Here is a 27,765-nt window from a genome sequence, read left to right on the forward strand (position 1 = left end):
GGTAGGTAGTTATCCAATTGACAGTGCCCCGTCTGACATAGTTCAGTCACGAGGCGAGCACAGGATGATCCTATATCACCGTTAACGGAGCGACAGTCGTTCCCTCGAAATTGCGCTCGCCACGCGACGTTCCACACGCTCTTTTCTCGAAATCACGCCGACGTCGTCTTTGACGACGGAATTTTCGCGTTACGGTTAAATAGCCGAGGATATACGTACGTATGTATAATATATAAGAGACGGCAGTATCGTGTATTGTGATATGAGGATAATGTCAATAATACGAGCGTGTTTAGACCGAAGCGATTGGTGTTTCATTCACGATGAGAATGATCCCGGTCAAGGTTGACGATTGTCAGTGACAAAAATTTCGAAGAATCTTTGCCAAATACGTGTTTGTTGCTTTTCCACGAAGGAAAAGGAACACAAGGGAGGGAGGAATAGACAAGATCGACGAGATCCCAGCTCGTACATTCTTCGGAGCATCCCACGAAGATCGGGATGTCATCGGGCTGACACCGGTACCATGGCAGCCGATCTCTATGCGAATGGCTCTTTAAAGTCAACATCGACCAGGTAAAACCAATCAGAAATCTATCACACTAACTTTTTTTTATCTTATCGATGAAGCATATTTTAAATTTTTAGATTTTCTCAAAAGATAACTGACAATAATGAACAATCTTTAAATTTCTTTTAGAAATATTGGGATGCAATGATAATGAGAATCAAATGCATTTAACGATAAATTAATAACTTTTGAATCTTTAAATATAATTAAGATATAGTTAAACTCCAGTTAAATATAATTAAGATATAGCTAAACGCCAGTGGCATATTAATATTTATTAGTTGAAGGAAATACATTTTAATCGGTTTGAGGAAAGATGATGAAATCATTCGTAACAAATGATTCGTATTCTCAGTGTAAATGTGGTCCATCTACTTTTGAATTTTATTTGCCTATCAAGATGGCATTCAAATGTTAACGTGACACGAGAATCAGATAGCCGCATTGAATAAGACACCAATCCAATATGATTCCAAGGTTTATTTGCCTAATTCGGTGAGTAAATATATTTAATGGCTGCGTTCAGAAGAAAAAGCAGCTTTGCAACTGTTGTAAAATTCTTTAATATGATTGGTCTTGCCCTTAGTTCCTCACTGGATCTAAATGTATAAACCAATCATATTCATGAATTTTACAACAGTTGCAAAGCTGTTCTTTCTGCTGAACACAGCCATTGTCACGTAAAAATCGAATGGATAATTTTAGACAAATATAAGATATTTATCGTAATATATAAATAAATCAAAGTAAAGATAGAGAGAGAGAGAGAGAAGAAAGAGAAATAAATACGTCATAAAATTTAAAAGCGCGTCTCTCTCTTTTCTTAATACAAAAAGTTAATTAATTTTATATTTAAATTATGATTTATTCGATACTCTACTTTTAAAGTTGATAAAAATCAGTTGCATAGAATTTTTCTACAAGAAATATTTAAAATATATAAATAATTCAAAATAATAGAGAGAGAGAAAGAGAGAAGAAAAATACGAAAAGTTAATTTTATTAATTTTTTTATTAAAACTCTGTTTTTATCATTAAAATCTCTATTTTTTATACTTTACTGCTAAGAGAAGCACGTAAAATATGTAATTCGTGTATTCTTTAGTAACCATGTTTCTCTGTAATGTACACGTGATGACACTGTAATTTTGAGTAACATATACGATGACGTATCTGATGATACACCGAATGCAGCTGTACAGCATCGAGTGACTGCTGATGCGGTATTGTTTAGATCGTTTCCAAGCGTGTTTGGTCTAATTTCATAAGCCGACGTATAAATGTGACTGCCAAATTACCTCGTTTCCGGTGACTCGTTTAAGGTTTAAGGCGACTATAAAAAAGACACGTGGCGAGCGACGTTTACGAAGTGCGATGTCTATTGTTTACGAGGTACTTTTCAGAATGTGCCCGAAGAAAGTAAGACGTTTCTTCTTATTCGCGATCGACCGCTTAAATTGTAAAAGAAATTCCCGTTATTTCATAACGACGGCAATGGATCAATTTATATATGATTAAACAATCGAACGTATGTTTGTTTCCGGATGAACGCGACCTCTTCGTTTTTTGCAAACTATTTCAATGACAATGAAATCGTTTAATAGCCGCTACGGCTCTTTGAGTTAATAAGCAATTGACCCTCGCGCGCACGGGCTTGTCGAGTAAAGGTTCCATTGATGAAAAGCATTATTAAGTGAACTCAAACGAGAGTGGAACTCAAAATCTCAACTCTTCGAAAATCCCACCGCAATTATTCTTAATTATTATATATTTACCGCAGGACTATCCAATTAATCCATTCTTTCTAACATCTTAAAATGGACCAAATATGTCGTTGGTCTTTAAAAAAAAGAAATTGAATATTGCTTCTTCGTAAGATATCTATTCAGAGCGAACTCAAGCAGAGAACAACAGGTCACGATAACGTCAATGTGACGTTGAAATTAATTGTAACTGATCGAAAAGTAACTTTTGATCATTATTTTGGAACCCTTTTCATATCATCTCAATCAACACCAACTAAAAGTAACATAATCAATGTTATAATTTCGCGTTTTGCACTGTAAGTGTAAAGGTGATCCTACACGATCAATAATACTGATTAGTAATATGGAATCATTAATACTGGCAGTATGTATCAATATTTTTAGTGTTTTTACAACCTTACACGATCAGTATTATTGACAATATATTTCATTTTAGTTTTACGTGCATTATCTATTGCACTTGTGATATATACTGTGACATGGATCCTAATAAAGTAATACTGATGCTCGAATCAAAATCCAGATCACCATCAGTATTCTACATCAATTCAACGATATTAACCACACATAATCAGTAATATTGTCAGTATTTGTTAATAAAGGGACATCTTCACCATGTATTACATTATATTTATATTATATTGTTGAAAGCGAAATTATAGTCTACTGCTGTTATGACTTTTTGTTATGCTTGGGAACAAAATCAAAGGTGCAAATTATACAAGTTAATAAACGTTACAAAAATGAGTAACCATTTGGGAAGTGTTCACCAAACCGTCAATTCAATTCCCTCATTCGCAAATACTTATTAACAAATATTATTTTAATGAACAATTGCAGAGTGAAAGGCAAAGATAAAAATCGGTAGACACGTGCAACTAAGTAAAATAAATCTCGCATCGCACACTTGCATATACGTAGAATAATCACACCGGCACGCAGTGAAGTCAAGGGAGCTTAAATTAAAAATCAGTATTTGAAAAATATAAATCCTTTTAAGAAATATGCGATTATTTACCGTTCAATAGATTTCGCTCGAACAATCAATTGTTATCATTATGTATTAAAGCGCACAACATGTCTCTCTCAATGTAAATAGCAAGTATTGAATTATGATGTCAGAAATAAAAAATCATAATTTATTGTTGTAATATATATATATATATGGCGCATTCTCTGTCAAATTGAACACCCTCTCTGTCAAAAATTCAGTTCATCCAAAAAATTTCTTTCTGGGCTCAGAAAATTTCTGGGCTTGTAGGTATAACACATGTCTACTTTCCTTAGCACTCTGGCTTTTTTGGAAATTCAATATGGTGAGCCTAACATGACGGTTGTAGTTCACGAAGTACTGATTCAGAAGAAAAGTGTTATGAATATCTTAAAATTACAAGTTGATTAAATTAAAATTATACGAGTTATCATGGTAATTATTTTGCAAAATAATATTTCGAGAAAAATGCGATTTGTGCATTTTTCTCAAAAGTATCAGTCTCAATAGTATCAGTGCACTCCTCGCCCTGATGAAGTAAAAGGCAAGGTTCACGAAATATTGGCATTAGCAATGAAGCACGACACGGCGATTATCCGCAAATCCTTTGACATCTCTGAACACTTTTCTTTCTTGGCTGATGTTTATCAAATTGGACGAACCTTGGCCCATTTGAGTGATGATTTAAGCATTCTCATTGTCAGTCAATACTTCGTGAACAATAGCGGTTATGTTAGGCCCGTCGCACATTGGTCCGAAAAGACGGTTTGTTGCTCAAAAGTCTGAATTATAAAGTATAATTGAAGCTGGAATTTATAGAATGCCAATGTATAGAAGAATATCTATACTATATATATAGTATTCATCAATAAATCAATTCATCAATAAGTCAAAATAATGTGTGTTGCATTTTTAGCTAAAATATAGCCCAAAATCGGAGAAATCCATCGCATCACCCCAACATGACTTTAAGAAAGAACTACGTCAAAATTATTAATAAAATAATCAACATGAGCATATCGTTAGATTCTCCAATTCTTGCTCTATAAATGGTATAAATAGCATTAAACTTGGTTGTATCGTTTTGAAGCTCTATTTTTCCAAAATGCTGCTACAAACACATAATCTGACAAGAAAGAGATTTTTAAAGGTCATCGAAGTTGACCGGTATTGTGTTTCTTGGTTTGTAGTATTGCAAATTGATTCTATATATAATAAGATCCGATAATAAAATTTTGCGGTTTTTTGTGGTTCTGGAATCTATAAGCATTTATGTTTCGCACTGCAACAAAATATTTTAACTTTTTTTTTATTTAAGAGTGGAAAGAAGCTATATAATATATAACAGAGAACACATATATTTCTCTTATTGCACCTTTTTAAGGGGATCTTAAAGATGTTTGTATTACTGATGTATTACCGATTAAAACTATTTTAGAGTTACCTGAAGAAGCAATGCAATTATTAATTTGACTGCTTACAAATTAGATAAATTTGACACTCTTTAAACACTTAATATTTTTAAAATTCAAAAGGAAATAGGGCTATGAGCCAAAGTTAATCATTGTGAGTTAAATTATTAGTATAAACATATAATAATAAAAAACACTTTAATGTCTGCTATAAACAATGAGTGACAAATTAAAGACAAATAAAGAACAAAGAATAGATGTTTCGATTCCTATCGGATTATTATATATTGACTTAATATTTTTATTATATTTTAATTTTTATTTTTAAATTTTTAATATAATAACATTATATGTTTATATTCAGATTCAGGTTCTTTACACTCTCATAATAGTATTTGCCAAAAACCTTCTGACAATATTTTTATCATTAATTCATTAAAAAATTAATCTTATTTTATTTCTTATTCACACATATTGTCAACAATAAAAAGATTTTTCAATCATTCTTTCAATGTAATCTTATAAAAACTTTTTTGAACTATTGAATACCTAATATAATAGTATTATTACGCAAAAAATACTATTATGTAGATAATAAAAATTATAAAATGAAAATTGAATAAAATTTCACTGTTATTATTTTTATGATTCTCACGAATACAAATATTTCATTTTTTCTTTATTATTTATTGAAAAATGTATTTTAGATTATGTATATCAATTATTTTCATATTGATACTATCATGGATTCAAAAGTTATTGAATTTTGAGTAGCAAACCATCTTTTTAGACCAATGTGCGTTGTATTAAATTTCCAAAAAGACCAGAGTGCTAAAGAAAGTAGACATGTGTATACTTACAATTGAAGCCCAGGAAGAAATTTTTTGGATGAACTGAATTTTAGACAGAGGGGGTGTTTAAATTTGACAGAAAATGCCGCATATATACGAGTATATCGAAATGTCTTTTAGTTGAGAGAACCATCAAGAATTAAAAAAAAAAATAAAAATTCGTGTAGGTATCTTCAAGATTTTTGAGATTCGCATTCCATTTTACATGCCATATTGGGGAATTGTCGTCAAGGCTAAAATGATCTATATTATAGTCAACAAATTAAAACATAGCGATACTACAATAGTCACAATTCCGTCTAGTGACGGTGATCGAGTAGCTACTACATTTGTTTGTTCAATTGTACACGCGCTGACTAAGATCGATGCAAAGTCAATTCAATAAATCTACATGTCGCTAGAAATACCGTAACAGTGACAGTCCATTAATTTGTATGAAGTGGCAAGTATATGTCGATACGACTTTGCATAGAATGTTGCAGAATGCACTAAAAGCACGTTGAAAGATGTTGTCGAGCAGATACCTAAAAATAATTTCTCAACGTGGTTTCTCGACGTGGCAAACGTGAACATTCACCCGAAGATGTCCAAAGATTCTCTCGTTAGACACTGCAGTGCTTAAAGTCTAGAAAATGTGTGGAATCTGCGAAAGAAGAGAAAACGATTAAAAAGAAAGATAAAAATATATAGAGATCAGCTCTCTTTGTTGAGCTTCACAAAATTTAAAATTGTTTAGAGAGAAGGTAATTCCATATTAATCATTACAATTATTACGATCAAAATGGGATAAAATACATTTATTTTGTTTCTTTCTTGTACAAGATATGTACCAACGAACGTTAGAGATGAAAAATTGTCGAGATGGAGGAAAATGTTAAATGCAAAAATGAATAAAGTAGATGGGCAGAGCGCTCGCGTGACGCGATATGAGGCGGAGGAAATGATGAAATGATGAAAACTTGAAGAGTGTATCGTGGCTAGGCGTAAACTGAACGTAGGCAGCAGATGACGCGGCGACATACGTTCGTTCGTCCGAATTAAATTAAAATCGCAATTCTAGCCCGGCGATGAGTTAAACTTTTAACCCAAATATTAGAAGAACCCCGTTATCCGAGACATAATGGATGAAGCATGGAACGATAAGTAATTATCCATCTTTTTGCCACTTATTTAAAAAATTTATAGGCTGTATATGTACTCTATATACACTATAATTTGAACGGAAGAAACTATTTCTTAACTCATCCCTATACATCGAATAATAAAAATAAAGTGTCAAAAGAATCCAGAAGAGAATTGAAAACAAATTAATATTATATGAAAAACGGCTCAAATAAATAACAATTAAAAAATATGTAATTTAGAAGGGCTGCAAGTTGACGTGCGTTAATATTTTAAAGGCGATTAGTCATAGTGTAAGTAGAACTTACACTACGCACAGACGATTTATTATGTCATTGATACATCACTACATCAATATCTCACTCACGTATGCCACACATACACATAAATTTTAAGACAATAATATTTTAATTAGATGTCCAAATCCATTTCTAAGAACTTCACGTTTCTTCGTGCAAACTACTAGTCTGTGGACTATTATTTTGTAAGTACACATTGCACAACTTTTATACAAAGCAAATGTTGTCACGATGTAACAGCTCTAGAGCGCTATGGATTAAGAAATGGTAAAGAAGATATCAATTTAAAAATTTTTTGACATTCTTGGCATAAACTCCACCTCATAGACATGTATTAATATGCACATCCTGGAAAAGGATTTTCGAAAAGAGGAGAAAAGTGATTATACAAAAATTATAGCCTGTATTATCGACTAAATATAATTTTAACCCTTTATACTTTAGTTTTTGGTACCCTTACTGCACATGATGTATCCTGGATTTTCATCACTTTTACAAGTATCTATATAAAAATTATTAAGCAATTTTTATGTATATTTTGACATCTTTAGAAAGTTGTATATTTATAATAAATTATATATAAATTATTATATACAATTGTTGTGTATAATATTGTTGTATATAAATCCAAGAAAAGAAATGCGCAGGACATGAATGACCCAAAGGTGTGTATTAAGGATTATTATAACATATATCATATAATATGTGTGTGTTGTAGGAAAATTATATTTAGTCGATAATACAGGCGGCTTTAGAATCCCCTTAATCTTATCATATAAATAATAAAAACAAATTTCAAACGTTTCGACCTTTATTAACGGTCCTCTTCAGTATGGTCCTCCCATATGTTTCTTAAAATACATAAAATTAAATTATCTTCTTCTTACTTTGTTAAATCTCATTATTTATTGTTAAATAAAGTTCTTGATGTTTTTTTAGACACGATTATCTTGTCATATATTAAATTCTTTGAAAATAAAGTGTTTATTTTGGATTAGCTTTTTAAATAAAACGAGGCTAAATGTGAAAAGAAGTGTTAATGACTACATGCTAAAATAAGGTATTGTGATCTGCTTGGGGATACTTTAAAACGTCACAGGTGTCATTTTCGCACGCCTTTCGTGTTTGAAGAGATAATTAGACCATTACTTTAGGATAAGACCGTTATAGACTTGTTAATCGTAATCAGGTGATGTCTGAAGCTGACAGGACAGATTCTTGTTGATGGGGTACAACCGGTGGATGATGTCACGCGGTGCGTTAAAATTGGATCGAATAATTTCGAAAACTACGCAGATTCACAAGTTGAAATTACATTCTTACAAAAATCCAATTTAATACTGGCCAATTTAATATTAAAAATTATTTTTTTTCAGTATTAAAAGCACTAAAGAACAAGTGCTTTTATTGCTTAAAACAAGCAATTAATAACTATTTTCCAGTTTTATTTTTAATTTCTGTAAGGATTTTCAGCATGTATAATCAACTACTGTGACTTTAGAAGATTCTTAGTCAATTCTAAGCAATCGTAATCGTAAGACTCGTAATTTGTTCTCGTAAGACTTGTAAGAACTTATGATTGGAATGCTTGTAGCTGTAGAATGCAGTATTTTTACAAACAGTTTCTTACTAGCCATAAGAAATCGTCGATTTACGCATAATCGTACACCTTACTGTATGCATAGAATTACAACTTTTAATCATACGTTCTTAGAAGTATTATACGTGAACAAATTACGAGTCTTATACGATTCTACTTAAAATTGACCCACATGTCTTGAAATTATTATTTTATATATTTTTTTCTCCGTGAAATCTGAAATAATTCAAGATCGAATCCGATTGACTGTTTAGTCATAAGGAATTACATTAGACTGACAAACTTGTGTGCCGAAAACAAGATGCATTTGTTAATTCGAATCCGTTCTCACGATTTATACGATTCTTCCCGTGTGTCGAGGCCGAGAGCAGGATAAGAATTGTCAAAAGGAAGCAGGATCATTCTAATACATGCCTGCGACAGCTGATTGAAGTTTGGAACGTTCCTGGAGCGATTTTTTCAAAATGATTTGAAAAAATTTCCCATTTCTTCTTTTGCACAGAGCTACATCTGCATGCCAGGCAACAAATAAAAAATACCCCCGTCGAATACATGCGTCGGAAGGCACCCTTAATGGCGAAAAACTATCCTTGGAAAATTTAAAAAAATTCTCCCAAAACCGGGGTATTTTTTATTTGTTGCCTGGCATTCAGATGTAGCTCTGGGCAAAAGGAGAAATGGGCCAAATCATTTTGAAAAAATCGCTCCAGGAACGTTCCAAACTTCAATCAGCTCCTGCGACACAAAGCGTGAACGCCATCGGATTATTTTTAGCCAGCGGAATAGGGTCTATCCCCTTCGCCGTAGCTAAAAATAGCTGGTAAGGCCAATCCAGGCCCAATTATTCCATTTAGATATTTAGGTGACAATCGACTGACCGCCAATTTAGAAATATTCCACTGGACTCGAAGTGCGAATATTCACGCATCATGCTCGGTTCACAATCTTGCTTTAAAAGGCCTTAAGTCGTAAAGCCGTAAGAAATTAACCAACCACAGTCGATTATTTTTCTCATATTCAACTGTGATCGGTCAATTTTTTAAGGCTTTACAGCTTATGGCCTCTTAAAGCAAGGTTATGGACCTAGACATCGTTGCTCTTATTTTAACGAAGAGCGTTGTGTGAATCACTGTCAATTCAGTTTTTCAACTACGAAATTACTACAGAAGAAGAGCCGTTAACGATTAAATTCTCAGATAGCATACAAATATTGTATAGATGTTCTACAAATATTTATAAAGAATATTCATATAGTCTATGTACTTAACATACTAAAAACTATCATATTCATGGCATATTCATAGTTTATTCGAATGACATAAATATAAATGTTCCGTAAACATGCGTAGAATATTTTGTACAATGTTTTATAGAATATGCTATTAATTTTTATATTCTATGAATGTTCTTTTTGTTACACTGAGAAAAATATTGTTCATTTGACTCTAAATAATTTTTAAAAATTCGCCTTTATTTCTTTTATTGGAAAACGTATTTGAGTTAAATATAATATGTTTGATACATTCTTCACCAAAAGAAATAAAGACGTACTAAATTAATTTAGTCAAATGAACAATTTTTTTCTCAATGTATAAATATGGATATCTAAGTAGAATATCCTATGTATATTTAAAGAATATTTAATTTAAATATTCCAAAATTAAGAATGTTTATTTTTTAATAAATTTAACAATAAGTAAATGTTAATATAGCTCATAATATGTAAAGCAATGTAGAATAAAGCTAACACGAGAAAATTCAAGATGTTGTAAGATGTCAGGTAATTTATTAATATGACAATTTTTACTAACAAAGCTGATAAGACCATTGTAGCTGATTCTACTCTTATATCTTATTATTAGTAAAACTTTCCACATTAATTACTTGACACCTTACAACATTTTTTTGAATTTGCTCATTGTTGGTCTTATTTCTGCATAGTAATCAACAACTGTCTAAATGCATGTAATGTCTTAAGATATAACATTTGTACTTTCAGCTCTACACTTTATCTAAAGAACGTCCTAGGAACAATCTGGGAATGTCCTTAGGATGTTCTTTGAATGTCTTAAAGTTTTCCTTGAAGGTCTGCTGTATTTTAAACTTCTTGGAGTAAATTCTCATTCTAAAGGAGTGAAAATACTGTCACTATTGAAAAAGAGTGAAAATATTTGCACTCTTAAACAAGAATGACAGATTTTCATTCTTGCGAAGTGTAATTTCACTTTTTTAGAATAAGATTCTTTTAAAAGGAGAGGGATTTCATTCCTTTGGAGTGAATCTCACTCCAAAAAAGAGTAAAAATCTGTCACTCTTATTAAAAAGTGTAAATATTTTCACTCGATAGTTTTTTTCAGCACTTTCACTCTTTTAAAGTAAGATTTCACTTCAAGAAATTTAGAGTGATGAATATGGTCCTCGCGTTAAGTTCTTCGTCTCCTACGATACGCAACCCGTTTAACGAGTGTGTATGTTGTTTTGCAGGGCCGTAGGCAGCATGGGGCAACGCAAATCGGGCGCTCCGGGCGCCGCGGCGCCGATATCGACGGAGGAAGAGCAGCTGAAGTTTCAAGACAGCAGATTTCTGGCGACTTTGGTGCTCGGCAGAAGTAGGTGAGTGACCGAGCATGATTGACTGACTGGCTGCCTGCCTCGACCCACCCGACGTCTTACTACTACTGACGTCGCTACGTCAGAAATCGTAAGGCACGTGATCGGCCTACGCGACCCACATCGAAACCCCGGGATTCGATTGCACACGGACTATTGTTGCGTGCAAATAAGTCGAGTGCAAATCTCGTCTGATCGATCGCGACGGGAAATAATTGAAAGAAGTAGCCGAGCGCCGCGAGTGCCCGTTTTCTGAGAGTGATTTCTTTTTTGGCCGTTACCGAAGCCCATCGTATATTTCTGCCGAACCCCACCGAAGAGTGTGAGTAAAACGCCTGTTTACGTTTGTAAACACTGAATGTTTGCAGAGGTTTGAACTAGTGATGATCCAACGCTGCGCGTAAACAGCCGTAGCTATCGTTGCGTATCTAATTATGATGTTGCAAACAAGATTTAAATCCTCGTACGACTTGACGTCGAAATTAAGACTAGAGATAAATTCTTGTTAAGTACAAACTAACAGTAACATTATACCAATATTATTGCATAATTTCTCATTCAACAGTACAAATATAGGTAATGTGACACATGATGTATATTGGGTCGGAACGAAAGTTCATAGCACTACGAACTTCAAAATTCAAACAACTGTAACTTTATTAAAAAGGAATAAAATTTCAATTTAAAGAAAGGACTTTTAAAGCTTAAAATCTCTACTTTCAAAAAGTCAGTAGTCAGTTTTGAGTTTCTGCGAGTTTGGCAATTTTTACATATAGAAAACAAGCTGGACAAAGTGAAAAATTTCCTTCTCACTTCGCGAACCTGTCACGTGTGTCAAAAAGTCTTGCGAAAATTTTCGTCTTTCTAACAAGAAAGTTTAAAGTTCTCCCTAAAAAATCGTCGCTTTTTTATAAAAATTTTTAATGTCTTATAAAATTTTCGTTATTAAATTATTTCGGATTAAGGGAAAGGAACATTTTAACAGTGATCTCTTTGCACCAAGTATGTGATGCGCGTATTAACTATAATATATATTATATATAGTAACTTTCTAATATAAATTATCTTAATTTCATCAATGTATTTAAAAAATAATGTACTAATTGCAATAATGTACGAAATTACAGTATAATCAAAATGATTAATTAATACACATATCATATGTTTGCATGCGTATTGTCGAAATTAAAATAACTTAATAGAAAGTTATTTATACTCGCCTATCGCAAGTATACGCACGACGTAAACGCCTTTGATTGTTCGTAACTCCGTTAAAAATCATCGTACTGCAATTCGAAAAAACAAATTCCTAAAGCTGAAACTTTGCTCAATCGAATAATATAATAACCAACTTTTTTTTAACAAATGAAATAACGCTACAAACTTTTGTTTTGATTTAATACCTATACAGGGTGTATCTAAAATAATGTACACTAATCATACAGTGCTATTCCTAATAAAAAACTGAGTCGAAAAGTCCTTTAGCATTTTGCAATTTTCGCAATAGTTAACAAGATATTAATTACAAAAAATCGCTGAATATTGGTTTTCAATAATTTTTTACTCAAATACTATCCACTTTACAGAAAAACTGCTAGAGATAAAAATTGTTTATTTTCTTCTCATAAAGAATTTTTTCAGAATTTTTTAATATCGTATTTTCTCATGTTGGTAAAAATAAGAAAATGCAATACTAAAAAGTTGATAAAAAGTTCTGAAAAAATTTTTAGAGTTTTATGAGAAGAAAATAAATAATTTTTGTCCGTTACAATTTTTCTGTAAAGTTGATAGTATTTGAGTAAAAAATTATTGAAAACTAATATTTAGCGATTTTTAGTAATTAATATCTTAACTATTGCGAAAATTGCAAAATGGTAGAGGACTTTTCGACTCTTTTTTATTAGGAATAGCACTGTATGATTAATGTACGTTATTTCAGATACACCCTATATAACAGTTACATTGTTGAATGTGAAATTATAACATCATAAATCGTAGGTAACTCAAGTAGCAAAATGAGGATATGTAAAATCTCAGTAAATTTTGATGTTAAAATGATAAGAAACAACGTCAGTTTGTGGGAAATGTTATTGTTTGTGTTCAGCAAATTGTTACCTGTTGCTCGAAACTTACTATCAGGATATTCATTTTTCGGAACCTGACTGCAGACCCGGCCCGATGCACGGATGTAATGGTTTTTAAAAAAGTGCTGCAGACGAAGTAAATAAAACACTGAATCGAAACGCTTAACGAATGGTCGGTTTTATATATATGTACATATATATATATTTGCAGAGGGGAAACAGCACACCTGTCGTTCTCATATACGATAAAGGTCATCGCGAAATCTCGATTCAAATAACGAGTGACGATAACATTCCGTAGGTAGGCGTAATTTAATTTGATTTGCTAATCGCGCGCTACGGGATTCATCAATTGCAAAAAATTAGGCGAGATATCGTCGTATCGATAAAATACGGAATCCTCGAATTGTCGCGTCTGTCGATCAGAGATAATAACAGTTCTAGATACACAAAGATTAACGCGTTCCAGAAAGAGTCACGAACGGGAAATCACAAAGCTCGCGTTTGAATTGATATCGTCCTCTTCATGCCGTCTACCTCTGGAACATCGCGACATCAAAGATGTTGATTTTAACAATTAATCTAATTTAATGAATGGATAGTTTATTATTCGAACTCAGTCAATTTAATTTATTGCGTGTGAACAAATTTTATATGAAAGTTACATGAAAATGAAAATAATGCCTACTAAATATCTTATATTAAATATAAGAAACAAAAGAGAAAAAGAAAACAATAATTATTACTGTCATATCGCTCCTTTCCTACGATACAACAAAAGATTAAGTAAACAAAATGTTCTAAGATCTCAAATGTGAATACACAAGAAAAGCCTCAACTAAGCTGGATCTTCGTGCTTAAATCATATTTATTATATACATAACCAGTTCTAAAAAATATAGTTTTTCAGAAAATATTTCAATATTTTGAATCATTAAAATTTTACAATATTGATCTTAAAATGCAATTTTTTGGTGTAATAATTGATTACAGAATAAAGTACGTTCTTTTAAAGTATGTTCTATCATTTTCTCTTTATATTTCCGTTCTTTTTCTGCAAGCAATTAAAAAAAATGACAATTTTTTTTTAGTTGAAATCGTAGCAAATGAGCGATAATATATATATGTCGTAACTATTTTCTTACATGGATAATTTTAGCAAAGGCAGATTTCTGGTATTTCGTTGAATGTTGTACTGCGGATATTTATGATCGGTGGTGGGAGCAGCTTTATCTTTTGGGCCAATTAAAGCGATCGGCGTCAATGATTGCTGCTTACACTACTTAACAATTAGAAGCGCCGCCTCAAAACGATTGTAGCAAGAATGTGATGGATGGGTCTACGATTAATTTGTTGTGCATATAGGCCGACCGCGCGCGGTTCGTCATCACTCTGTTACTTTGAGAAACGTCAATCGTTTCAATGAATCGAGATGCGGGTTAGTTATCGGTGGACGCATTCTTTTTTGATGGAATCTTTTTTGCGTCTTAATATAGGAAACTAGAATAAGAGCGTGTCTTCAGCTTTCAAGCGCAACCCTCGAGATTTTATTTTGAACATTTTCTCTTTGCTTCTTTCCTTTCTATTAATATCAGGTCGCCTATTCTTTGTAGCTGAACTAATGTACACATATATTTAAAATAATGGAATAAGTATATACACTCTTTGACAAAAAAGTTAGGCACAAGTCTAAACGTTGCGATCATTTTTATACAGCTTCGACACGTAAGACCTTCCTCGTAGATCTTACGCGCCGAAACTGTATCTTATTGTCGAAAGGAATCGAAATAGTCCTGTGTCGTTTTACTGTATTTATCACTGTTTCCAAGATAATGGCCCTTTGATTTAGACCTGTGTATGTATGAAAGAAGTTTTTTTTTATAGTATAATAAATTATTTTTGTTACCGCTCATATATATATATATGCTAAGCAAAAATAAATAAATTAAGGTCAAATGTTGAAACTTAGGTGGTACGGTAATAATAAATATTATTAATTTGTCATAGATACACATCTCACGATGATTTAAATCGTTTGCTTACTCAACATTATGCGCTTATTGTTGTCTCTATATATTAATTCGCAAGGGATTGAAGAGGGCTAAATTAAACCGAAACGTTCCGTGAGGTATGTATCTATAACAAATTAATAAATTTATTATTACCGTACGATCTAAATTTTGCTCGTTTAGTATTGGATCTTAATTTGGCAAACTACTATGTCCTTAAGGAGCCTACTTGCCAAAAATTTCGCATCCCAAAGTTGACCTATTTTTTTGTCGAAAAATCGACCCGCGGTCCTTAATGGGTTAAAATGAATCAGATGTACAGTCTGCCTAATTAAAGAGCAATTAAAGAGCGTGATTATTTATTAGATAAACGTCTCGTTCAAAAATTTTCATTATGGTTCTTAAATACATACATCCGATCGTGACTTGTATCTCCGCTCTTTAATTGTATCTACACGTCTAATGTCATGTCATCTTTAAAGATACAAAATATTTTTTGAAAGATAACAAGTACAATGACCGATAATTAATTCTGTTGCACCATAGGAGGAAAACTCTTCTACCTGCTCGTTCAAAATAGTTTTTGATGTAACAATTCTCAAACAGAAGTTTATCCAGTTACGCTCTTATTAGATGGACTTATTGTTAGTATTTGAAGTTTGAGAAAATTTTAGTGCAGTTCAGTGTAGTGACAAAGAACAGGCATTTCTTTCTTGCTTTCATCAAATTTTAAGTATAAATCTGAGTGTACCTTAATTTAAAGAGAACAGTTAATGTTCTGTTAACAATTAATTTTACTGGCTTAAAACGTGTGAACGTGCGCGAACGCGCCCATTGAACCTTCAGTCGTGCTATAGTAACAAGAGAAAACGCGTTTAAAGTTTTGAAATACACAATAAAACCGACGTGTTGTATGACAAAGTACGAAGTTTGAGCAGCTAACGATTTTCTACCTGCTCCTATATGAAAGTAACAGCAAATCCTTTTCTGGACCAATAGGAACTGACATCTACCGGTTTTCTTTAAATTATGACTTGAATAGCATTTACAAGAGTTTACGCGTATTTGAGCTCATAGCTCCGTTAATATTGCGAATTTAAAAAAATCCTTTTATAACAATAAGAGAGTCATTATCTAAGTTTTAAGTCTTAAGCCGTAAGAAATTGACCAATCACAGTTGAATGCGAGAAGAATAAATTGACTATGATTGGTCAATTTCTTATGTCTTAAGACTTAAAGCTTAGGTAATGACTTATTGTAGAAAGCCTATTAAGGGAGGGGTTTCACCTTTTCAGGCATAAAAAAATCAAAAATTTTTTTTTCTTATTTTGATTCCTATAGTATGTGTGTAAAATATCCCTGTAGAAACCCTGTATAAAAGTTTAACGTTAAAAAATCGATCTTCGATCTAATGATTCATTTCTACATGTAAATAATAATATTCAGAAATTGAATTGCGCGCGCGCGTGTGTGTGTATGTGTGTGTGTCCGTGCGCGTGCGCTCAGGAGTCAAATACAAGGATTACTAAATACAAAAGTCACTGACAATGGGTAAAAAATTGTCAACGTATAAAAAAAAAACGTAAGAATCAATAACTCTGAATTTCTTTTTAAATATTTTAAATGATTGAAGCATAATTGACAGCAATTTCATAACGATGTGAATAAGGACTTATTCTTTATTTCAATATACCAATTTTTCCTCGAGTGCAGTGTCATTATTATAATTTTTCATTTTCTATGAAAGAAAAATATGTATATAAAAAAATGTAGAAATAAAATAAATCTCCAAACGGTCGCGAAAAAGTGAAGTTGTATTTTCTGGTTTATCAAAAAGTGTCGTTCTATCTTTGTTGTTCTCGGAATGCCAAGAAAGATAGCGTTTGTTTGTATCGACTGTATCGACTTGTCACTAATGTTCATTTCTTCCAAAGTAGATCAACATTAATCTCGGTTTAATTTACTCTTCATCTAATTATTAGAACTAGGAAAAGATAAAAAAAAGTACGGTAAACCGCGCGAGATTATATAAAATTAATCTACATAGAAATAGGACATAAATGGAAAGCAGTCAGTAAAGTCGATTCTGGGAGGTTCAGTTGATAGTCGAATTCGCAGAAATTTTTTTTTTTCAATCTAATTGCGTTATCTCCTTCCAGGAGGATCTCGCCAGACGTGCTGCCGTCGTGCTCGCCCGGCGTGTTTCGCCAGAAGTCATTCCGCTCGTCCACGCCACCCGTACCGTCGAAGCCATCAAAGGTGTCGCCAACGGCAACGTTGTCACCAACCTGCACCCGAAACAGCCGAAACGCATCTGCTTCCGCGACGATCGCGACCAACGATCGCTGCGCTTCTCGCACAGCCACCCCCATTGTCCCTAGCCCAACCGTCGTCGTCACCGCCGCGGCCGTTTCACCACGTGACGGCAGCTCGCGGACGGTCAGCACCGCTCCGCTGTCGTCGCTGTCGCGGGGTGCTCGAGCAGCCAGTAAGCACGCGCGCCTCGGTACGGCACTGGCCAGCAAAATGGCGACCGCGAGCGCTTCCACGGTTGTGCAAGGCTGGCCGAATACCAAGGACGATTACGAGCTGAAGGAGGTTATCGGTGAGTACCGATCGCCACCGTGCGGGACTCGTCAGGTCGAGGCGACGATCGCGTGGTTCGAAAGCGCGGAAGATCGCGCGCGCACCTTGCTCGACATCGCTCGCGGCCACGGAGACGCGCGCCACCGCCACCACCGGCATCGAACGGCTGGTGGTCGTCGCGCCGCGCGCGTCGTCTTCCTGATAATAACGCGTCGCGGGACGGCGAAGATAATAATGACGGTGACGTCCACGAAGCGAGAATCGCCGTTTCGCGCATCCTACCGCTCCTCGTCGGTCGAACGGTCTAGCGTCACACGATCGTTCCGTCACTCTATTTTTCCCATTTCAGAACGACACGATGACAGTTAGGTAATTGCAGCTTTAGCTCCATTCCTCGTATCCTTCTCGCACTCACGTTGTCACGTGGCTGCCGGTATTACTGTACGAGAAAGCCACAGCACATTTTATCCTAACCTAGCTAACTTGCCGCGGCCGCTGCAGAATAGGTTACAGGACGGTTACGACGCCAGTGCCGGATGCGCGCACTGAGATTCAGGGGGGCAATAGGGCGCTAGACGAGCAAAGTTGTATGCGAAGCAATTTACGTGGTACAAAGTTCAAGATTTTTCCCTGGAAATATGAAATTGGAAAGAAATACAACGAATGAATGATGTTATTTTGGCAAAACAATTTTGTCTTTCGATTCACGTTGTGATAATTCTTGGCAATCAATTTGCTACAGCTACACACTAAACAGAACTCAACAGTTTTTCAAAACATGAGTTTAAATGTCTTAAATCATTAAAATTTTGTAATTGTAATTTTGAAATGCAATTTTGATACAGTAACTGATTGTATCAAATTGTAGAGGAATGAAAGTACGTGTGTACGTTTAAAATTATTTCTATTTAAAATTCTTTTTTTTCTTTTTTTTCTTTATGCTTTTGTTCTTTTTGCGAGCAACTAAAAAATGGTTGTGTATTCAGCAAAGAAAGCAGCTTTGCAACTGTTGTAAAATTCTTTAATACGATTACTTCTTGCCTATTATTAGTTCCTTATGCATCTAAATGTATAAACTAATCATATTGAAAAATTTTACGACACTTGTGAAGCTGCTTTTTCTGCTGAATATAGCCAATGACAGAATTGTTGAGTTATAAGATAAATGGTCCACTTATTGATATATTAAGAAATTTTTAAACTTTGATTGAGTATATATCTGGCTTATAACACTTTAATGTAATTCGATATTTTTATAAACATGTATTAAGTAATAAAAATATTTCCGATATCTTCATATGTAAAACTGACAAACGTTCTCTATTAAGGCTCCTAAATAGTTGTTGCAGCCATGTTGGATCGTGACGTCATAAGCGAGAAATAACACGTTGAAATTTTTTGCATGCTATTTATAAATAGAATTTGGATAAAAAATAAGACGATAAAATCGCTTTAAAGTACTCGTAAATATGTAGCCAAAGCTATCTTTACTCCCCCCCCCCCCCCCGACAGTCAATAAATAACCATGAAAGGCATGTAAAGTGAAAATAGACATGCGCATTAAATAAAAGCTAGTAAACACGCATTTACATGCCTTTTATGACTATTTATTGATTGTCAAGTGGAGTAAAGATAAACTTTGATCTATTTTTACAAATATTTTAAAACGATCTCATTGTTTTGCTTTGCCCAAATCCTTTTTGTTTACAAATGACATGCAAGGAACTTTAACGTATCATTTCTCGCTTATGACGCGTCGTGATCCAACATGGCTGGAACTGTAAGGCTCCTGAGTACTCACCTCAGCCATATTGAATCGTGATGTCATAAACGAGAATTTACACGTTGATTTTTCTTGCATGTCGTTTGTAAATAAAAACAATTTGGATAAAAATCCAAGCGAAATAATGAAATCGCTATAAAACACTTGTAAAAATAGACCAAGACTATCCTTAGCCCCCTCCCCCTCCTAACAATCAATAAATAGTTGAAAAACGTTCGTGAAATGAAAAGTTTCAGATACGGCTTCAAATCTGCTGATTAGCTGTCGCTCCGCCTATTGTTGTGTAACTGATACTCAATATCAAATATTGCTGTATTTCTATCTATATTTTGTATTTAATGTTAACAATTGTACTCAATAAAGTTATTATTATTATTATTATTATTATTAAAATAGGCATGCGCATTGAGTAAAAACTAGTAAACGTACTTTACATGTCTTTTATGACTATTTACTGACTATCAGGGGAATGATAGTCTCGGCCAATTTTTACAAGTGTTTTATAGCGATCTCATTATTCCGTTTTTACTCAATTTACATTATTTTATCCGTAAAGAGCATGCAAGTTAGCGGAGTTAAATTATTTATCGGCTCGCAATGTCGCATTTTGCGGCATGTAGAAAATTCGCCGAAATTTATGATTAAAATCACAAATTGCCTACGTAACGAGTAAAAATATCGAGGCCCCTTAAAATTTAAACGTCTCTCAGCCACTCTAAAATATATTCGCTGCGTATATTTATAAATAGATCTATGGTCGAGAATCTCACGGAGATTTAATTAAGTAAGCATTTTTCGTAAAATATTATGATTTGTGCGTATAGATAAGTTGGATAAGCAGTAATGACACAGGATTCCACACTAATCATATGAAAAAAATGATTTTAGTCGAATTGGCAGAAACTGATATTTTGAGGTACTCGAAAGTTTCCTGTGGTAAAATCATAAAAATGGACAGATTTTGTTCTAGCGCCATTTGAAAATTCCTATTTTGAGTCTAATTAGTTTGAGAATTATCTTTATCTAATTATTTATTTTTTGGTAACTGTATCTTAATACTTTTATGCATAGAATAATGACATGAATTATAATTGACAAAAGATACATACTTTTTTTAAACAACTTTACATTAATTGATTCATCTCATGATATTCTATGCATAAAAGTACGGTTAAGGTTTATTGAAGTACAATTGTCAAAAGTGAATAGTTTAGTAGATAAAGAGACTTTTCAGTGCGATTAGACCCAAAATAGCAACTTTTAAATGATACTAGAGCACAGTCTGATCATTTTTTTATGGTTTTGTCTAAGAAAACTTTTGATCATCTCATAATTTACAAAATATTACAATTTCAACCAATTCGACTGAAACTACTTTTTTTCATATGGTTAGTGCGATAGGTCCTTTCTTTTAACAATTTCTTTTATTGATTCTTTTTTATTAAAATTTAAGGGGTTGGAGCGACAGCTGTAGTGCACGCGGCGTTTTGCATTCCGCGGCAGGAGAAATGCGCGATCAAGCGAATAAACTTGGAAAAATGGAACACAAATATGGACGAGCTATTGGTGAGTTTTATTGTATTATAATTTTGACATTGAACTTCACGCAGCGACGGATCAATATGATACACACCCGCACCTCTTTTGATAAGACATATATTGTATGATTCATCGGATTAACGATCTTATCGATTACAACGTATGCTGCATCCAGCATGATGCAAACTTTTCATATTGAGCACAATAGTGCTGCTAATCATTATCGTATCTCAACGAAATGTTATTCCAAGAATATAGTCTATAGATAGATTTATCTTCGAAAATAAATCCTTTTTTATGATTAAAATTAAACTGATAAATTTTATTTTACTTAATCATCTATCTGCAATTAAATTTTACTTCCTCCGTCTGCAATCTAGGTTTTTTAACTCAAACATTAAAATCTTAATTTAATAAAAATTAAAATTTGAATGGAAAATTAAAAATGTGGAAAAATAGAAATTTGTTTAAAAATACATAATTTTTAGGAAAAAGAAGTTCGGATTCTTTTTTTATGTCCTTTCGGAAAAATTTTACAATGAAATTTTGCTTATGCCAAAAAAGATTCAGATTGTAAATGGAAGGTTAACGTAAACAAGTAGTTATTATTATTAAGAAATTATTGTTAATCGAGACTTTTTATATGGCGAAATATTAGAAAGAGATACAGGCGATGTCTTCTTGCAACCACGAAAACGTCGTGACGTACTACACGTCGTTCGTGGTGAAAGAGGAACTCTGGTTGGTTCTAAGATTGCTAGAAGGTGGATCTCTGCTGGATATCATCAAGCATAAAACCAGAACCACTAATTGCAAGCATGGAGTATTCGATGAGGCCACCATAGCTACAGTACTTCGAGAAGTACTCAAAGGACTTGAATATTTCCACAGCAACGGACAGATACACAGGTATTATGAAATACGCTTGTCCCGCGTGTCGTCCTATTTTTATTGAAAATACAATCTTAGAACGTTTAATTATTAGAGTGCAATTGTATTATTTACAAAATACCAATGGGCTGTATACAGAGTGTTTACTATACTTAGAAAAGCCTAAAAATCTACAATTTGAGGTAATTTTTTTTGTATCCTTGAAAATCAAGAATTTTTAAGGATTTATCAGTATTCAGGGAAATTTTTGGAATTTTACTTAAAAATTTTGTTTTTTATGTAAAATATTGTTTCTTTGATCTCTTTTTTTTGTTTATGTAGTCTTGTAAAGAATTCCCGTCTTCTACTAATTTATAGTTTATTTGCCTTTCTTATACTGCAGTTTATTTCAAAGTTGCATTAAAAAATTTTCTAATCTTACCTGGAATTTTGAATAAAAATATCTGGAAAATCCGAGAATTTTCAAGAGGAATTTTTTTTGTAAAATTTTAGTAAGCATAAGCCTACAGATATAACTCTTTTATTTTCTCTACGTATCTAGACAAATTTTAACGGCAGAATAATATTAGGGACATAAAAGCGGGTAATATCCTACTAGGCGAGGATGGCACAGTGCAGATCGCCGATTTTGGTGTCAGCGCGTGGCTTGCGACCGGACGTGACTTGAGCCGGCAGAAGGTTCGGCACACCTTCGTCGGTACGCCTTGTTGGATGGCGCCCGAGGTCATGGAGCAGGTGAGAGAGGAAAGTAACATTACAGACTTCTTAGCCTGCGTGTTCTCTGTGTCTACATTTGTGTATGCGTTTGTTAAATGTACACGACACTTTATCGGGACGTGGGAAATGTGTACGTTGGCGACTCGTACGTTTGTGACTGGCAATATACGCTTATATACGTTATCGTTGAAACGACATACGAACCTTGAATGCATCAGTGTCGGTTTTGCCGTTGCGTGCGACATGAGGAAATGCTTTTATCGTCTCGTTGAACCAAGAATTAATTTGAATTAGCAATCATGTTATTTTGTTGAGCATGCTCTGCGTTAGGAATGTTATGCAAGTAGCCGCATATTGCACAGAATATTGCACCGAAGATATATATTATGTTACGCAGATTTTCAGAAAAGTTTTTTAACGATATTCAATCAATTACCCCATTATTTTACTTTGCTGTATATTTCTGTATCATGTCTGTATTGGTCTTTATTATACCGTTATTTGTTTTATTTCCTCAAATCAGTTTGACGTTTATAGTCAAATACGTTCAAAACTCGTGCACTTTAAACGATTTAAAAAAATAATTAAAATTTATTTTATTCAGTAATTTTATTTGATTGTCCTTTTTCGTTATAAACTGCATTCTTTTTTCCAATACTATTTTATTTTTTGTTGGCTTGAATTTGCCTCCAAAATTTTATTATGCTGCTAAGCTTCTTTTGCATTTTTAATAATATAAACTAGCTTTTTTACTAATTCTTGATTCTAAATGTTAAAATTTTTTACATATTTTATTATATTAAAATTTTTACATAGTTTATATTAGTCATGGAAATTTCCTATTTTTATCTGGAAAACCTGGAAAAGTCAAGAAATTTTTAAATTCATTTTCTATGGCAACCCTGATATATGTAAAATTTCATTGTAGAGGCCGCTTTATGCGTTATATTAATACTTTATGCCTGAAAAATATTCATGCAGATCTACATGTTAATTGTACATCTTTTTTTATTTAATTTTTGTTAAATTTATATACATATATATTGATCGATAAAAAGACTTTTTGAAAGTTAGCTAAGATGCTTTTTGCAAAATAAAGTTTGATAATTGCTGTGTCAAGAGAAATCGATATCAAACTCAAAAACATATTTTCCGATAATGGCGAGTCACTCCGTATATGAGACTGCAGTTATAAATCACATTAAGAAGATTCTGGCAAGCATGCGACTTTTGCAAGCACGATTTCATGAGATATTGGCAATCTCACGTATACTATATCTATGTAGAATCAATTATGATATGCGTATATTTGTGCAGGACCATGGCTACGATTTTAAGGCTGATATATGGTCACTTGGCATCACGGCGATCGAGATGGCAAGCGGCACGGCGCCATATCACAAATATCCCCCGATGAAGGTCTTGATGCTGACGCTACAGAACGATCCGCCGACGCTGGATACCGCTGCGGATGACAAGGACCAATACAAGGCATATGGAAAAACATTCCGAAAAATGATCGTCGACTGTTTACAAAAAGATCCTACTAAGAGGTAAGGATCCTACTATTTCATTTACATTGTTACTTCTATTTGCCCAAGTAGTTAGAATAGTTGGAGTAAATAGGTAATATGCTAGATGTATTCGACTTACTTGAAGATGGTATTATCATAATATGATTTATAGTATATATTGTTAAGTAAAAAAAGTAGAAGAATAGAAAGAAAAAAATAGAAAGATGAGTGTATAAAATTGTAAAATATGTATATTACAAATAATAATTTGTATACTTTTTCAGACCAACAGCCACTGAGTTGCTAAAACATCCCTTTTTTAAAAAAGCCAAAGATAAAAAATATCTGCAGCAAACGTTAGTGGCGATTGGACCCAGTTTAGAAACACGTGTACAAAAGGTATATTCTTATTATCAACTATGCAATATATGCAAATTTATACGTAATTATTTTTTATTGAGCTTTTGCAAAAGTTACAGTTGAAAAATTGTGTTTAAGCGTTATTAAAAAAATATTAAGAAAAATTTGTTTTTGCAGGCATCAAAAAGACAACCCGGCACGTCGGGTCGTTTGCACCGAACGGTGACCGGAGAATGGGTCTGGTCGGAAGAAGAGAACAATGGTGACTCGAGCAGTGATGAAGGCAAAGAGACGTTACCGGTCAACACAATTGAAAAGGCCAGCAGCGATGAAGAAGCTGGCGAGCCTGACGAATGCTATGGTCAAATTAGGGTAGCACCAAGCCAAATGGCTTTGCCAGCAACCGGACAAAATACACCTATAAACTTGGTGCTTAGATTACGGTATGTGAAATCCAAATGAAAATATTTTCATATATGTACTTATAAATTTTTTATGGATGATCTCAGTATCTATTGCATCTTTAAAAAAGACGAGGTAATCATTTCAAAATACTTTTTTTCAGAAATGAAAAACGCGAGCTAAATGATATTAGGTTCGATTTTACTGTTGGAGTTGACTCTGCACAGGGTATCGCAGCGGAATTAGTTGCTGCGGGCTTGGTCGACGGCAAGGACATTGTAGTGATTGAAACAAATCTAAAAAAGTTGATAGAGAGTGGAGGTCAATTGCGAACAGTGACATTTTCCTTGGTAAATAGTCTTCATGTTACTTTTAATTGTCAGATGTAAAAATTGTAAAAATTGATTTAAATATTATATATACATAATATATGTATAATAATTCAAAATGTGTTTTTATCATTTAATTTGATTATATTTATTAACTATACAATTATTGTCTCTTCTCGTTTGTTTACAGAACACTGGTTATGCAGTGAACGAAGTACCAGATGACAAGGCATTAATAGGATTTGCTCAGATCTCTATCACTGAATAAACAATCTCGACTGCATTCTGAACTCTCGGGCTAATGTTCTTAATTGATACATTCGCCAAGATCCAGAGAGTACCAAAAGCTAATGAATCGGCTAGGTACTATTTCTCAAGATATTTCAGAATAAACTCTAGATAGTAAAAAGAAAGTCTCGGCACATACAAACATACAGGAATAGAAGTTGCTTGTAATGCCGTTACCGTTACTGTTACTTTCTTATAATAACGGTTTAATAATAATAAATTGTAAATAATACAATTACACTTATAATGGTAATGATAACGCCATTGGAAAAGTCACTTTTGAAAAATAACTTGTTGTTGCACACATTACGCGCATCAGTAACTCATTACTTTACTCGTTATGTATCGAGTAAAATGTGTTACTAATGCGTTACTCGGTCCGTAACAATGAAAATAACGAGTTACTTTTTTCATTGAATAACGAGTGATTTCTAACAATTAAAATAACGAATCACTTCTAAAAACTCAAGAAAAGTGACTGTTTCCAGTTGGCGTTATTTTATTACTGTCATAAAAAATTGTAATGTCATATCATTATTATTATAAAATATACATTATAAAAAAATAACGATAATATTATTATAAAAAAATAACGGTAACATTACAAATAACGCATTTTACTTTCCATCTAATCAGTAAATGTTTGTCAGCAGGTCTTAGCTTTTGATATTTTCGCTTCTTTCAAATTCTAATACATAGTTGATTGCAGGGCGTAGATATTCGAAAAACACATTTATTACAACACATCGGTAGTAATGAACTGCTCAAGTGTGTCTGATAACATTGTCAATGTCATGAGGACAATCGAACGAGGCGAATACATAAAAACATTATCATCCATGTACTGGCTTAAGGGTATACACTTACTCTAATCAATAATGGCTGTAGTTTTACATAACCGAATTGTATCATTCGTATTGCGTCTTATTAGTTATGTAAATATTAGTATTCAATCGATCATTTTTTTTCTTTGTGGTTGATAATCAAACGGGATAAAGATTGCGAAATGCGAAATTTCGTATAATAAATAAAGCAAACTTAGAAGATCGAGAGAGAGAAAAGAGAAAATGCTTGATAGTTTAATTTATTCGTTCAAAATATAAGCAGTTTCTCTTGAATAGCAAGACTTTAGTTATATAAAGAAACCAATTGAATATGCTACACAAAGTCATCATGTTTATGTATTATATACAGATTAGCTGCTAAATATATATATATATACATATACGTTTATATGTATATATATGCCTCATGCTAGGAAAAAAAAGATAGGCAATGTTGAAATAAAACTCTTTTGTACTTAATTAAATAGACTTACGATAGAGAGCAAATTAATATTTTCACAGTTTTAGACGTAACGAGAAAGAGAGGAGTTGATCGACAAATTTTTACTTCGTACGTCTCGAAAATTTTTAAATTGATCTTTTTGTAAAATACTTCTTAAAATGGATAAAATCAGAATCACGTGAACATGGTAAAAACGAAAAATAACGGAAAAGTTGCTGATTTCACAATTTACAACATTTTCTTGTATTTTTTATAAATCATGAAGATATACATATATCTTTACGTTATGTTGTCTTTTGTCATTCTTACAGATTGTTAAAGTATATATTTTAAGATTTTGAAAATATTTTTAAAATTAATTTTTTAAATGAACCTTATGAGACATTTTAAATTTCATTATGTTCTACAGAAATGAATAGTAATTCTATTTGTGATGTATGTGTATATCATAGTTAAAAATAAAATCGAAACATAAAAAGAATGTACTGTTATAATGTGATTCTGTATTTTATCGATTTTTTTATACAAACTGCAGCGTTGGTCGCATCAAAATATATGGTAAAGGACATATTCCGTAGTTTCCATTATTCTGCAAAAAAAAATATATATATACTGTTTTCGTGAAATTTCGCTATTGAATTATTGTTAACGAGTAGGGTTTTTAACAATGGAAAATTCGCATGCGACTTTCACATTTCCTTTGCCATATTGCAACAATTACACACACACACACACACACACACACACACACACA

General features: G+C 33.0%; 1 protein-coding gene across 3 annotated transcripts; it reads left to right on the forward strand.

Annotated features, from left to right (window-relative positions):
• The first annotated feature begins 357 nt into the window (after window positions 1-357).
• On the forward strand, window positions 358-26,082 carry LOC108728877 (serine/threonine-protein kinase OSR1). Of its 3 annotated transcripts, none has more exons than XM_018457695.1 (11): window positions 358-576; window positions 11,097-11,225; window positions 17,475-17,920; window positions 21,138-21,250; window positions 21,882-22,132; window positions 22,684-22,858; window positions 24,149-24,384; window positions 24,630-24,744; window positions 24,883-25,148; window positions 25,271-25,457; window positions 25,627-26,082. In XM_018457695.1, the coding sequence occupies exons 1-11, from the start codon at window positions 527-529 to the stop codon at window positions 25,702-25,704; spliced, it is 2,046 nt and encodes a 681-aa protein (XP_018313197.1). In that variant the 5' UTR covers window positions 358-526; the 3' UTR covers window positions 25,705-26,082. The 3 variants fall into 3 exon arrangements, with proteins under 3 accessions (XP_018313197.1, XP_018313182.1, XP_018313191.1); XM_018457680.1 differs by having other exon boundaries at window positions 474-576; window positions 22,684-22,849; XM_018457689.1 differs by lacking the exons at window positions 358-576; window positions 11,097-11,225 and adding an exon at window positions 11,650-11,685 and having other exon boundaries at window positions 25,627-26,079.
• Window positions 26,083-27,765: the final 1,683 nt, after the last annotated feature.

The sequence above is a fragment of the Mycetomoellerius zeteki genome, unplaced genomic scaffold (genome assembly GCF_001594055.1).
Source record: "Mycetomoellerius zeteki isolate Tzet28-1 unplaced genomic scaffold, Tzet1.0 scaffold114, whole genome shotgun sequence".
NCBI classification, from domain to species: Eukaryota; Metazoa; Arthropoda; class Insecta; order Hymenoptera; family Formicidae; genus Mycetomoellerius; species Mycetomoellerius zeteki.

Coding starts and splice junctions, on each gene's coding strand:
- LOC108728877 (XM_018457695.1), top strand. CDS start 527: ATGGCAGCCGATCTCTATGCGAATGGCTCTTTAAAGTCAACATCGACC. Junction 577..11,096: donor TTAAAGTCAACATCGACCAG/GTAAAACCAATC, acceptor GTTGTTTTGCAG/GGCCGTAGGCAGCATGGGGC. Junction 17,921..21,137: donor CGAGCTGAAGGAGGTTATCG/GTGAGTACCGAT, acceptor TTAAAATTTAAG/GGGTTGGAGCGACAGCTGTA.